Below are 14,615 nucleotides of genomic sequence, written 5' to 3'. Positions count from 1 at the left end.
AATTCATGGTGCAATTTGTTCTAATAAAGATGCAATATATACTGCAATAGCAAAATCTAAAAATAAAATGGAAACCAATAAACATATTGAAATAGATTAAGATATGTTTCAATATTGTATCCTTCCCCTTCTGCTTTCATTTGAGAAAAGAGTTTGATAGTAGCATTGTGAGTTATGCCTTAGTCATAAAAGCTTCATTTTCACACCATGATTAACCCTTCATGTTAACACATGCAAAGTGATTCGATCTGAATCAATACTTAGAAAAATTTAACATTTCCCCTCCAAATGATTGCTGAAAGATGGCCAACTTTAGAAGCTTAAAGAAAATTGCAAGAGTCAACAACAAAAAGCAGTGAGTAGGTAAAAGAGGAATTTGTGTTGAAAAATGAGTAGAAGTTCAGGCTTCTCCTGACATGACTGGTTATAATGCTCTGCAGAAGTAAAGGGAAACAAAAAGATTAGATTAAACTTACTATAATTCCATCTGCGTGCTTCTCCGCATTACACTGGTCCTTAAGGAGAAATGTTAAAAATATTAACTTCATTCTTTTAAGTAACTCCTTCTGTACTTTCTTCCCTATTAAGAAAGCTTATTTTACTATAGGTAAGTAACAATGTTAGACTATCTCTTGGCTTCTACAAAAATTGTAATTCTATTTGTACACTGCTAACCAAACACAATTCTATCACTGGCTATAAAACAAACACCACCAACAATTATTTTTTCTCTACAGGTATTTAATTAAGTTCATTATAGAAATAACTTATGGAACTGTGTACTCATATTGGTACCAACTATTAAAAGCAGATACACTAATTTAGGATGGAAGACCCTGAATATTTCTGGGTTTAATTTTATAGTATGTTATAACTACCCACAACCCTTAAACTCTCACTGCAATTTAAAGAGATGACAATCATATACCCTTAAAAACTTGGGACAAACACAATTTCCTATATCTGGCTGTAGGCCCAGAATTACACTTCTCCAAATAGATGGTCTGATTTTTGTTTCAGTAAATATAATCACTGTATCCATGGAATCACATAGGAGCGAATGCCTGGCAAATATTTCCCATTTATTATTTCACTTATTCCACCAACAACTCTATAAGGTAGATGCTATTATTATTCCCATTGGACATATTAGAAAATTGAGACAGAAGGTGGGCAGCCAGGATTCCACAGTCCAGTTTCGGAACTCATGTTCTTAATTAACTAATACGCTCTTTTGCCTTGCTTCTCCAAGCACATACTTTAGGAAGGTGGTGGAAAGTTACCAACACATATTCATTTCTGTAATTATAATCCACCTATTTGCATTATATAGATAATATGTTTAATTTTAAATAAAACTGTTTAATGTTTCAACTCCATAGTATGAGGATATTTAAGTTTGAATAGAAACCAGTATCTGGTCTTGGTTTTAAACGTAATGTCCACGTTCTATCTCACATACCTATAACTTTTTCTTTACTGAGTTTACTCAGAAATCTTCATATTGAAGTGTCAACCAAGAGCATTTTGAAGATTTGGGAATAAGTTAACACTAACATAGCAGGGCTGTCTGCCTGCGAAGCTGGCCTCTGACCATTCTCTCTGATAAGGGTGGCTCACTGTACCTAAACTGTATAAGCAAACAATTTGTTTGTGCTGACAACCTGTTTTCCTTCTCTAAGTCTGGAATCTTGATAAGTGCTATGTAGAAAGTGCTTACTTGACAAAGCTCCAAGGTGTTGAGTCTTTAATGAGCTTCCCTGGTAGACATTTTACACATGTTGTCACAATTTGTTACTGGAGAAATTAAGCACATTCTATGCAAATCTACTGGGAGAAGACAGACAGAAGCTTGTGCCTGTTTTTTCTCTGGATTTTGCCCCATGTGCCTTTTCCCTTTGCTGATTTTGCTTTGGATCCTTTGCTCTAATAAACTGTACCTATGAATATCCATCATGTCCTGTGAGTCCTCCAAGCAAATCATCAAACCTAGAGGTGCTTGTGAGAACTTCTAGCACAGTGTGTATCTTTCACATATCCTTGAGAATATCTGGCATTTTGTTATCTATGTAATTCATATTGGGGTTTTCCCCATTTGAAAAATTAACTATATATTTAGAATATCCAAAGTTTCAGTAATTCTTAATGAAGATAGTTGAAAATAAATTATTGGGAATTCTAGAGAAAGAAATTAGAAAGTTTCTTGCTCAGATGACATTTTGATTTAATTATGGCTTTCCCCTATTAATTTCTAAATATTGGTTTTTCCAAAGGATTTCTTAGAAAGGAATATTATACACATGTGATAGATTAAATTTTCCAGAAATGGCCCCAACAAGAGGTAGTGTTCACATCCCTTACACTAAAACCTTTGTGACAGTCTCTACCAGTAATTACAGCAGAAATGACTGTATGTGATTTCTAACGTTAGTTCATAGATATGTCACAAACTTTCTTTCTCCTTGTTTTCTAGGAGAAAACAACCAACCCAACCAACCACCATACTGTGAGAAAACCCAAGCAGCTGTAAAGAGGACTCTATGGAGAAGAATCTAGGCCCCAGCCGAACTTTGCAGTGTGTGAGTGAACCATCTTAAAAGTAGATCCTCTAGCCGCCCCCAAATTATCACAGGTGACACTGCATGAAATATGAACAAGTCATGAGGTCTACCCAAACTGCAAATTTGTGAGGAAAATTTAAATCACTACTGCTATTTTAAGACACTCCAGTTTAGACTGCTCTGTTATGCAGTGATTGATTACTGAAATACTATGTTATATATACACACGTATGTTATCTAAAAAAACCACTTTTAATTCTGGTGTAATTTAAAATAAATTTCAATATGTGACAAACTCCCCCCCGCCCATTAATAATGAATGATACCTACAGGGAATTTTAATTGTTTTTAAAGGGTGTATTTTTAAGAAAGAGAGGCGGGGGAGTGGGTGGGAGGGAGGGGCAGAGAGAGAGGGAGACACAGAATCTGAAGCAGGCTCCAGGCTCTGAGCTGTCAGCACAGAGCCGGATGCGGGACTTAAACACACAAACCATGAGATCATGGCCTGAGCCGAAGTCAGACGCTTAACCAACTAACTGAGCCAGCCACCAGGCACCTCATCTACAGGGTATTTTAAATCAGGATTTATTATTCTTGTTATTGTTGTGGTTTGTCTTTTAAGGCAGAGTCAAAGCTAGATGAACCCATAGACTATTAAATGCTTTCCTATTAATCCATTCCCATCATGTACTTTAGGAATTTTGTTCTACTACTTAAAATTAAAGCTATATTGATCCCCCCTTCCCCATTTTTCTTTTTAAAAACTATCCTGTTTTTAAGTATACCACAAATGGCTTTTAATTAGGATCAGTTAAAGCTAAACCTCAAGTATTACTGAACTGGAGATTTAATTGAATTCAATATGAACTATGCTAATGAAACAAAGAAAGGGTCTAATGCTACTTCCCACTTAAATTATACCATACGTTTATCTGGTTCTAAGTCCCTTATTCCTTAATGCAAAGGCTATTCTCTTCTCTGAACATACCAGCATGACTGAGATCTGGAAATATGATAATGAACAAAAACATCAGCACAACATAACCTGGATTTCTGATTTCTGACAACTGTAGACTCCAGTATTTTTAAAACCATACCTACCAATAAAATACATGAAATATATCCCCATCTCTCTAATAAGGCAGTATAGTCTAGTAAAAGCTCTCATAATTATGGACCAATACACTTATTATATGAAACAAAAAATAAACATCTTTTGATGACAGAAAATTTCTAATTCAAGTTTGATGAGATTCAACAAATGAGGCTGGGACAACTGGATATCCACATGCAGAAAATGAATTTAGACCCCTACCTCACACCACAAAGATGAACTCAAAGTGGATCACAAAACTATAAAACTCTAAGAACAAAACACAGGAATAAACCTTTGTGATCTAGGATTAGGCAATGACTTTCTCAGGTAAGCCACCAAAGGCACAACCAATAGAAGACTGATAAATTGGACTTCATCAAAAATAAAAATATGCATGCTTCTCAGGATGCTATCAAGAAAGAGAAAAGACAACCCACAAACTTGAAGAAAAATTTGCAAATCATAGATAAGGATTTGTATTTAGAACATATAAATCACTCCCAGACTCAATGAGATTTAAAACAAAACAACTAAAAAATGGGCAAAGAATTTGAATAGACATTTTCCCAAAGATCTATGAAATGGCTAACAAGCACATGAAAAGATTATGAACATCACTATTTCTTAGGGAAATGCAAATGAAAACCCTGAGATGCCACTAAGAATGGCTAGACAATCACAGGAGTGATCTCATCATATTCAGAGGTTCCATGAATCCATTATTATTTTTTAAAGTATAGTTGACACACAATGTTACATTAGTTTCAGGTGTACAACACAGTAATTCTATGTAATTCTATGATTCTGTACGTTACGCTATGCTTATCATAAGTGCAGCTACCATTTGTCAACATACTATTACAGTATCATTGAGTATATTCCCTGTGCTGTACCTTTTATTCCTATAACTTACTCATTCCATAACTGAAAGCCTGTACCTCCCACTCTTCTTCACTCATTCTGCACCACCCCCACACCCCCTTCTCTGGCAACCACCAGCTGTTCTCTGCATTTATGGGTCTGTTTCTGTTTGTTCATTTGTTTTGTTTTTTCAGATTCCATATTTAAGTGAAATCATATGGTATTTACATTTACAGTTAACCATAAGACAGAAGCATTACGCAGGTGGGCCTGATCTGATCTCATGAGCCATTAAAACCAGAGAGCTTTCCCTGGCTGGTTGCAGAAGAGAGATAAGGTCAGAAATGTGAACCATGAGAGGATATGATATGCCACTGCTGGCTCTGAAGATAGAGGGAGACTGTGTAAGGATGAGACAGAGGCCTTTAGTTGCTGACAATGAGTTCTAGCCAACAACTAGCAAGGAAATGGGGACCTCAGTCCTACAACAAGGACCTGAATAAGCCTAGAAGTGGATTCTTTCCCAGACCATCTAAATAGTTCAATCTGTCCAGACCTTGATTTGGGCCTTAAGCATACAATCCAGCCCAGTCACCTTAGAGTCATCTACAGAACTGTGAGCTAATAAATGACTGCTGTTTTAAGCCACTTAAAAAAAAAAAAAAGGACAATCACAAATATTGGTTGAGGATGTGTAGAAAATGGAATTCTAACATACTGATTGTGAGTGGGACTGTAAAATGGTGTAGCTGCTTTGAAAAGTAGTTCAGCAGTTTCTAAAAAAGTTATTACCATATAACCCTACTAATGCCACTTCTAGGTATACAGTTAAAATAAATGAAACATATCTCCACACAAAATGTAGACATTTACTGCAGCATTATTCACAGTAGCCAAAAAAAAAGGGAAACAACCCAAATATTCATTAATTGCTGAATAGACAAAATGTGGTATATGTATTCAGTGGAATGTTATTCAGAAATGAAGAGGAATTAAGTCCTGATACATGTGACAATATGAGCCTTGAAAACATTATGCTAAATAAGCCAGTCACAAAAGACCACATACTGTATAATCCTAATTATATGAAATGTCCAGAATAGGCAAATCTAGAAACAGTAGATTAGTGGTTTCCAGGGATTGGAGGAGGAACAGGGGTGAGGGTAGCAAAGAAAAGAGGAACAGGGAGGGGGTGACTGCTTAATAGATACAGTGTTTCTTTTTGGAGTGATAAAAACGTACTATAATTTGAATATGGCAATGAGTGCACAAGTTTGTAAATATACCAAAAACCAATGAAGTGTACACTTTAAAAAAATTTTTTAATGTTTATTCATTTTCTGAGAAAGAGACAAAACGTTAGTGGGGGAGGGGCAGAGACAGAGGAAGACAGAATCTGAAGCAGGCTCCAGGCTCCAGGCTCCATGCTGTCAGCACAGAGCCCTACGTGGAGCTCAAACCTGTGAACTGTGAGATCATGACCCAGGCTGAAGTCAGACGCTTAACCAACTGAGCCACCCAGGTACCCTGAAGTGTATACTTTAAATGAGTAAACTTTATGGTATATAAATTAGTATCAATAAATCTGTTTTTAAAAAGTCTGATGAGAAATTAACAAATGCTTATGAAAAACAAATAGTCTATGAAGAAAAATATTCTGGGGAGAGAACCGGAGATCCCAAGACAACTTAAATATACAATCTACTTTGAGAGGATAATCTAGACCTGTACTGTCCAGTTTGGGAACTACTAGTCACACGAGGCTACTGGGCACTTGGAATGTGGCTAGTTCAAAGTGTAATATACACCCAAGATATTGAAGACTTAGCACCAAAAAAAAAAGACAGAATATGAAGTATGTTGAAATGGTAGTATTTTGGATATATTGGGTTAAATAAAATACGTTATTAAAATTAATTTCACTTGCTTATATGAATTATGGCATATGGTCTTATCACCTAATCTTGATAAGGAATTGGTCAAATCCTCCAATGTAGAGGCCTCCCAGGTTATTTCTGCTTTATTCCACCTTCCCCGCCACCCCCTCCCGGCCACTTCCTCTGCAATTTCCCATGAGTGAAACACCAGCTGCCTCTATCTATGGTACAAAGGAAGAATGAAATTTTCTGAACACTGCCCACCTGAAAATCCCACTAACCCAAGTGGTACCCAAATTTTGCTGCATGTTAGAACTACCTGGGAGTTTAAAATCCCAAAAGCCCAGGTAACACCCCACAGCAGCTACAACACAATGTCTGGAAATGGGAGCCAGACACGAGAACTGTTAAAGATTCTCGAGTGATTCCAACAGGTAGCAAAGTTTGGGAGTCAATACATTAATCATTTAGGGAGGAGGAAAACTTGTGGGAGAATTAAAATGAAAGAATCAAAACTGGAAGGAGTTTAAAATCCTACCTACAGCATTCTGCCTCTAACAAGCTAATACTAAATAAATTCCAAACAACAAAGGCATCAAATTAGCTATCCTCTTATATCCCTTTGGGGTCTCAGGTGGCACTCTCTAAAAGTAGCTGATTTCAAGATTTTATTAACCCACCAATGAAGAACAGTCCTCCAAAGTGACTGTAACAATTCATATTCCCATCAGTATTAGACAGAAGTCCTCCCAGCACAACAGAGAGGTGGCTAAAAAAAAAAAAAAATCATACATAGAGTGGATACACTAAACTATGCAACCATAAAAAATTATGTATTAGATGGGACGCCTGGGTGGCTCAGTCGGTTGGGCGTCTGACTTCAGCTCAGGTCATGATCTCACAGTCTGTGAGTTGGAGCCCCCCATCAGGCTCTGTGCTGACAGCTCAGAGCCTGGAGCCTGCTTCAGATTCTGTGTTTCCCCTCCCTCTGCCCCTCCCCTGTTCATGCTCTCTGTCTCAAAAACATTAAAAAAAATTTTTTTTTAATTATGTATTAGAAACATTAATTCAAAATTCACAATTATTGGGCCCCTATTATGTGGCAGGCAACTGTTCTGGGCACTGAGTATACAGTGGTGTTTTACAGTGAATATTTGTGTGCCCTGCCTTCTACCATATTCAGATGAAGCCCTAACCTCCAGTATGACTATTTGGAGATGGGGGCATTTGTTGAAGTAAATTATAGTTAAATAAGGTCCTAAAAGTGGGGTCTGGACCTAATTAAGTGTTTTTATGAGATACCAGAGAGCTCTCCTCACCATCTCTCTCCCTATATCCCTCTGTCCTTTCAACCTTCTCCTTCTCCTTCCCTCCCTCCCTCCTTTTTCTCTCTCTACTCCTTGTGCACACCATCAAGGAAAGACCACGTGAGGACATAGTGAGAAGGTGGTGGTCTACAAGCTAAAGAGTCATTACCAGAAACCAAATTGGCAGGAACCCTGATCTTGAACTTCTATAGCCTCCAAAACTGTGAGAAAATAAATTTGTTGTTTAAGCCACCCAGTCTGTGATGGTTTGTTATGGCAGCCCAAGTAGACTAATACAAGGGTAAATAAGACAAAGTCCTTAAGGAGAGTACAGTCAGGTGTAAACAGACAGCAAACAATATATCAAGTGAATTTGGCTAGTGATGCAAGGCCATGAAGAAAAAGACCACCAATGGGAAGTTAGACATTATTTAGGTAGAGTGGTCAGGAAGGTCTCTTCAAAGAGATTTCATGTGGGCAGAAATCTGAATAAAGCAAGAGAGTGAGTCCTGGAAATATGGAGGAAGTGCCTTCCAGTCAGAGGGGAAAGTAAATACACATTCCTGAAGCAGAAAGCGTCTGGCCTGAGAAAAAGAAAACAAGCCAATGTTGTTGGAATAACGTGATCAAGTGAGGGCAGATGAGGTGAGAGAGTAGTGACAGTTCAATTGATATAAGTTATTATAAGCAGTTTAGATTCCAAGGGAGATGCAAAACCATTTAGGGGGATTTAAGGAGGCAAGTGAAATGATCTGATTTACATTTAGATTTAAAGATACTCATAGAATTCATATAGACTACATATGTAATTTAAGGGATGTTTTTGTACACTGAAAGCCTTTAATGAAGGCTTTTTCCTTATGGAAAAAACTAAAAAGCCAACTTGATTTACTTAATCTATGTTACCCCTTCTGAAGGACCTTGAAATATAAGTCTATCAAGCTGGGCTAAAAAAAAAACAAAAAAACACAGAGAGGTAGCAAGTACAGACTAAACAGTAGAAACTTCCAGTAGAAACTGAGCTCCTGGCTGCCTCAGTCAGTGGCGAGTGCTGCTCTTGATCTTGGGTGAGTGCGTGTCCCACATTTGTAGAGATTACTTAAAAAATGAAAAATCTTTAAAAAAAATAGTAGAAACTTCCAAAAAGGAGTGTTAGTAATTTGAATTGTAACTCATTCCAAAGACAGAACACGGAAAATGTTCTTGACGGGAAGCTAAAAGGTGAGCTACTCAAAGAAGCTAGGCAGTCTTGTTTTACATCTATCTAAAAGTTTTGAATGACTTGTAGAGATTATCCAAACTGGCCTAAACACTATCAGCTCTTCTATTTCCTCAATCTTCTAGAGAAGGCAGTATGAATCTCTAAAACACCTACCTATTCACACTGAGCATGGTGTAGTTCACTGCTTATCTATATATTGTAGAGGCTTTTGGGTAACAGTAGATGCCCACCTACCCATGTAATTTTACAGTCAAGAAAAACAGAAACCTTACCACCTCTTTTATACCCCCAACACTATCCTCCCTTTATAATATATTCTCATCCACAGAAGCAGATGAAAAATTTAGACATATACACAAGAAATCAGGCATAGTGATAAAAAAAAAAACAAAACAAAACAATACACCAAAAACCTAGAAAGTGAACACAAGCCCTTAAATTCAGACACTTTAATACTGGATCTAGCCTCAGGAGAAAATGATATTGACCTCCTTTAACTTATATGGTGAATATCCTTACTATCTAAGCACAAATGGATTGTCCTATACAATTGTGTTATTAACAATACTAGGTAAAAAATGACCATTACTGGGCAAACAAATATATGCAACTGAATAAGTAAAACAGGCCAGTAATTAAAAACTCATGCAAACATCATTTCCCAACTTGGCTGCTGAATTGCCTGCCCACCCTCTTCTAGCCACTGGCTAGAAATACAGAGATACAGTCAGATAGAAACAATCAGGGGACATTTTTTAAAATTCTTATTTTCAAATCCTAAAATGCCTATTTCTCAAAATACCAGGCAATCAAATCTACATTTAAGTTGAATACACCAAAATTTTTCAGAAAAGCAGGCACAACGCCATGAAATTTTTACCTCACCACAATAATTCAAAATACATTTTATTGCATGAATAAGGAACAGCAATTAAAGTAATGGTTCACTGATGTAGTTTAGTACTAGAAAAAAAACCTAAAAAAATATATATTATATACATATAATACACACACACACACATATATATCTTTTATACTCTTTGTTATGGATGAGAGAAAGAACTCTTGCTAAAATTTAATTCCTTTTTTCCTAAGAAAAACTTTTCTGTGAAAAGTTTTGCAAAGTATGCCCTTGTTCCAAAGCAGTATAATGGGTAAAGTGGAAGAAAGGAGTGAGTCATTCAAATGTGCTCCCCTCCTTCCCAGTCATCATATCAGAAATTACCTTATCAAAACCAGGCACATGCTGCTAAGGTAACACCCAAATACACAGTTGTTCAATAGTACTAGGAACCCCACAATTTACTGCAGAAAGGTAATATATTTCAGAACCAGGTCACCGGACTATTAAAGAGAAATGCTATTACAATTTTTAAATCTCATTAAATTAAAGGAATCAAAAGTAAAATTTACTTACTTTAGCAATCTGCAGCAACACAATGCAGTGTTTAATTGATTCTACCATGCTCTGTAAAAACAGGACACTGATTTTAGGATCTTGCACCAAATAAAATGGTCTTTTGATACAACTTTAGATATAAAAATCAGTTCAAATGTACAAGATTTAAGTCTATACTATACAAGAAATACCCTCTCTGGATATCTGGTGGGTTCTACTATATTGACAGTGTCAGATGAAGTTATCATTAGCAATTCTATAAACCATTAAAGAATGCCAAAAAGGGGCATCTGAGTGGCTCAGTCATTAAGTGTCCAACTTTGGCTCAGGTCATGATCTTGCGGTTCACAAGTTCAAGTCCTGTGTCACGCTCTCTGTTAACAGCTCAGAGCCTGGAGCCTGTTTCAGACTTTGTGTCTCCCTCTCTCTCTGCCCTTCTCCCACTTATGCTCGTGCGTGCTCCCTCTCTCTCTCTCTCTCTCTCAAAAATAAACATTAAAAAATTTAAAAAGAATGCTAAAAATTGTTAATTTATACTGATAACATTCTAAACGGATTTTCAACACTTCAAACAGAAAGAAACAGGGGGCTGATTAACTTCCAAATTCTTAGATCAATGGCAGGTAACCCTAATGTAAATTCCTAAAATATCTATTGAAGACTTTTATGGAATTATGGAGAGTAAAGGATTCTAACCCCAATACTGGTGAACCTAGAATACTACTACTTTGTTTTCAAAAAGGCTTTTATCAAAATGTAGATCTTATGAGTAGCCTATTACATAATGTCAGAAGGCCAGTACATCAGAAAGCTTGAATCATAATATATTTTAATTATAAGAGAATATACGTTGTGCATGGATGACACCTTTTATCCAAGAATCTCAGACAGACAAGACCAGAAACAAATAAAATGGCACATGAAGTCCATTTCAATTAGAGGGATTATTTAGTCTTTTTAACTCCTTTAGAAAATAAAATTCTTTTTTTTTCTAATGTTTATTTATTTTGAGAGAGAGCAAGCGGGGGGGGGGGGAAGGGAGGGTGGGAGGGGGGAGAGAGAGAGAGAGAGAGAGAGAGAGAGAGAGAGAGAGAGAGAGAGAGGGAATCCAAAGCAGGTTCCACACTCTCAGCACGGAGCCCGATGTGGGGCTTCAGCTCATGAACCATGAGATCAAGACCTGAGCTGAAATCAAGAGTCAGACGCCTAACCAAGTCACCCAGGCTCCCTGAAAATAATAAAATTCTTAAACAGCCTTGTAAAAAATTCATAAAAATTAAAATCTCAATTGTTCTTAATAGTGGCAGCTTAAAATAGAAACAGCATTTTAAAGTACTTTCTAATGCAAAGCCAGAGTTTTTCAAACACATAACTTACATTTGTTGTTTCTTTGAGAGTTTCAATTTTCTGTGAAAAATGAGATGTTTTAAACAGAAATAATCAGAAGCACAAAGAGATATTATTTTCTACTCATCATTTAAAGAATTTTACTAAAATGTACTCATAACTCTGAGTACAAGCAAGTTGGAAAGGGAGTACTTTTGGTTATACTTTTTAAAACTTATATCAAACATTAAATAAAACATTCAGATATTTTACGGATTATGGATTACAGGATTGAAAAGAAAATGATTACATCTGCAAATAAAATTCATGTGATTCAATTCAACATTTGTAAGAATACAAAACATTTTTATTCATTTAAAAAAAAACGACTCTTTTCTATAGACTGATTCACTATATGATTTTAAAACACGTGTTTCAGAACTACCTTAAACTTTGCCAAGCTGTTTAAAAATGACATGGGACTAAATTCCAAAACTAAGAATGGAAAGGGAGCTAAACATGAGTTACAGATACTATTATCAAGTGTAAAAGAGCCAAATGCAAAGCTACAGTCAAAAGAAACACACACAAAAATAAATGATACTGCATTAGGAAATCTAATCAAGGAAGACAAAATGTTAACTGGAAGAAAGCAATATTCAAAATACAAAGTAATTGTCAGAAATTCATAGAGGGCAGTAGGGGAAATATAATTAAAGCAACACTTGTTCTGTTTCCTCAACTGTGGCTTCTTGTTTATTCTGCAAATTCTTGCCAGTTTACTATATGAAGTGACCACAAATCAATTTAATAAAATAAACTTTCTACCTTCAACATTTAAAAACCTCTAAACAAAGAACTTACTCCTAGGAAGGTGGTACTTAACAAAATGGGCATCATATTAAAATTTTTGTACATTACCCTTTCATTTAATTATGAAACCGTAACAGGAATTCCCCAGAACCCCCTGCCCCCTCTACCCCGCCCTGGTCTGTACAGCAGTACTACCAATAAACAGTAAACAGTACTATTATAGTAGCCAAAACACTGAGGTCCTTCTGTTATTTCTCTAAAAGGCTCTTGGTTTTAAAATGGTTTAAGGCAAAATAATGATTATAGAACTTACCTTTCTCTGTTCATCATCTTTGCAGTTTTGAAGTTTGTCATCAAAAAGCTACAGGATTAAAAAGAAAACGATTATAGTATCAAGCCACTTTGCTATATTGTATACATGTACTAAACATAAAACAGCAAACCTTAGTTCTTGAACACTTTTCTTCCAGGGATGATCTACATGTATTTTTAAGGTAACGTACATTTTCCAAAGGACTGTATCAAATCCAATTCTACTGAATTATTTTAAACGGTCAAGTTCAATTACTCTGGTAGAATTACAAGCAAAAGAAAACATTCTGAACTTAAAATATCAACTGAAACCTAAGCTTTTTCTGCTCTGTGATCCAAGTTTATTAACACTTCTTTTTCTTCCCAGGACTTTTGCTTTTAATTAATTTTAACATTTATTTATTATTGAGAGACAGAAAGAGACTGAACATGAGCATGGGAGGGGCAGAGAGAGGGGGAGATACAGAATCTGAAGCAGGTTCCAGGCTCTGAGCTGTCAGCACAGAGACCGACACAGGGCTTGAACTCACAAACCACGAGATCATGACCTGAGCTGAAGTTGGACATTTTACCAACTGAACCACCCAGAAGCTCCTGCTGGTAATTAATTTTAAAGTAGGAATTGAAAAAGACAATTTCAGTAATAATAAATGAAGTAGAGAAATCATCTCTCGCAACCCCCAATCCCCAAAATGGAAAAACCAAGGCCTTTGAAATTGAACGACTTTAAAATTTACCAGTTTCAAAGAACTTTAAAACAGAATATGAATCTAATCTTATCATGCTTTCTTCTAATTATGTCTAGATATTTATTTTTTAATGGCCAAAAAAGTGCATTATACAATTTATCAATATAAATCAGAGATAAAGATCTATGAATAAGTCACCCAGATCTTTTAATAAGTCAGCTTTAAAAACTGCTGAGGAACCATCTAGGGGTTCAAATTAACATCAAATAACTTTACATTCAGAATGAAGCTCAGTAACATTTACTACTTTATACCACTCCAGTATATAAACTAATGCCATACCTTTAATTGTTCTATCAAGATTTGTAGGTAAGCATCGGCCTCTGTAAGTTTCTTATCAAAGTCTTGGACACTAGGAACAAATCCTGAATCCAAACCCTAGAGAAAAAGAAAATTTGTAATAAATCTAACAGTACCCATGCAATGTTTAATAGTACAGAAGATAGATACTTCATCCTTCATACATGACATTTCAATTTTTGAAGTAAAAATAGTACTTTTACATAAATAATAGGCATATTTAAACTATCTAAATTCTCCAAGAATAGTGGTACATCAATCTCCCTCATGAACTTCTAGCCCTGTTCCCTTATCAAACATGTGCTGCTGCTTAAATTAGGATTCACCCTGTTCTTCAGAATCATTTTCTTCTCTCCCAAAATGGCTCCCAGTGATATCCAGAGCAACAGTAATTTAGATAAATAACCTCGATCACCACCTTGATTACCTCCTACTTTACCCCCACTTTGATTCCTCCAGTCCCTTATCTTAACTTCATATTCTATTTAGTTCTCATTCCCTAACCCACCCCATTAGCACTGATGCATTCTCCTCCTTCCTTATTAAAAAAGAAAAATGAACCTCAAAATTCTCACCTCTTCTAAGAATAGGGCCCTCTCTAAGTGAAAATGACAATACTTCTGTCTTAATCAAGTTCCCTACTCACTTTCACCCTTGGCATGAACACTACACTCTGGACACGGTGTAAATGTTTATTTATTTAAAGGGCCCACTCATTTCTCAGTTTAAGGGTCCAGCATTTGCATGTCCCACTTTCTGTACACTAAAAATTTTAAACTTCAAGAGCATGGG

General features: G+C 36.0%; 1 protein-coding gene across 14 annotated transcripts in view; it reads right to left on the bottom strand.

The window, feature by feature from the left end:
* OSBPL9 (oxysterol binding protein like 9) overlaps positions 1-14,615 on the bottom strand; it is a 199,457-nt gene that overhangs the window by 33,660 nt on the left and 151,182 nt on the right. For 9 of the 14 annotated variants that reach the window (XM_043578758.1, XM_043578761.1, XM_043578760.1 and 6 more), the window contains 5 exons: positions 13,806-13,901; positions 12,776-12,823; positions 11,701-11,730; positions 10,342-10,392; positions 477-515 (listed from right to left, as the gene is read on the bottom strand). In XM_043578758.1, coding sequence (XP_043434693.1) covers positions 477-515; positions 10,342-10,392; positions 11,701-11,730; positions 12,776-12,823; positions 13,806-13,901 — 264 coding nt within the window. The remainder of the gene's footprint in view (positions 1-476; positions 516-10,341; positions 10,393-11,700; positions 11,731-12,775; positions 12,824-13,805; positions 13,902-14,615) is intronic. The other 5 variants (XM_043578759.1, XM_043578763.1, XM_043578762.1 and 2 more) reach the window with 1 other exon arrangement.

This window comes from Prionailurus bengalensis, chromosome C1 (assembly GCF_016509475.1).
Source record: "Prionailurus bengalensis isolate Pbe53 chromosome C1, Fcat_Pben_1.1_paternal_pri, whole genome shotgun sequence".
Classification (NCBI taxonomy): domain Eukaryota; kingdom Metazoa; phylum Chordata; class Mammalia; order Carnivora; family Felidae; genus Prionailurus; species Prionailurus bengalensis.
The sequence above is the reverse complement of the archived record's forward strand: the minus strand, read 5'-3'. Positions and strand labels throughout refer to the sequence as shown.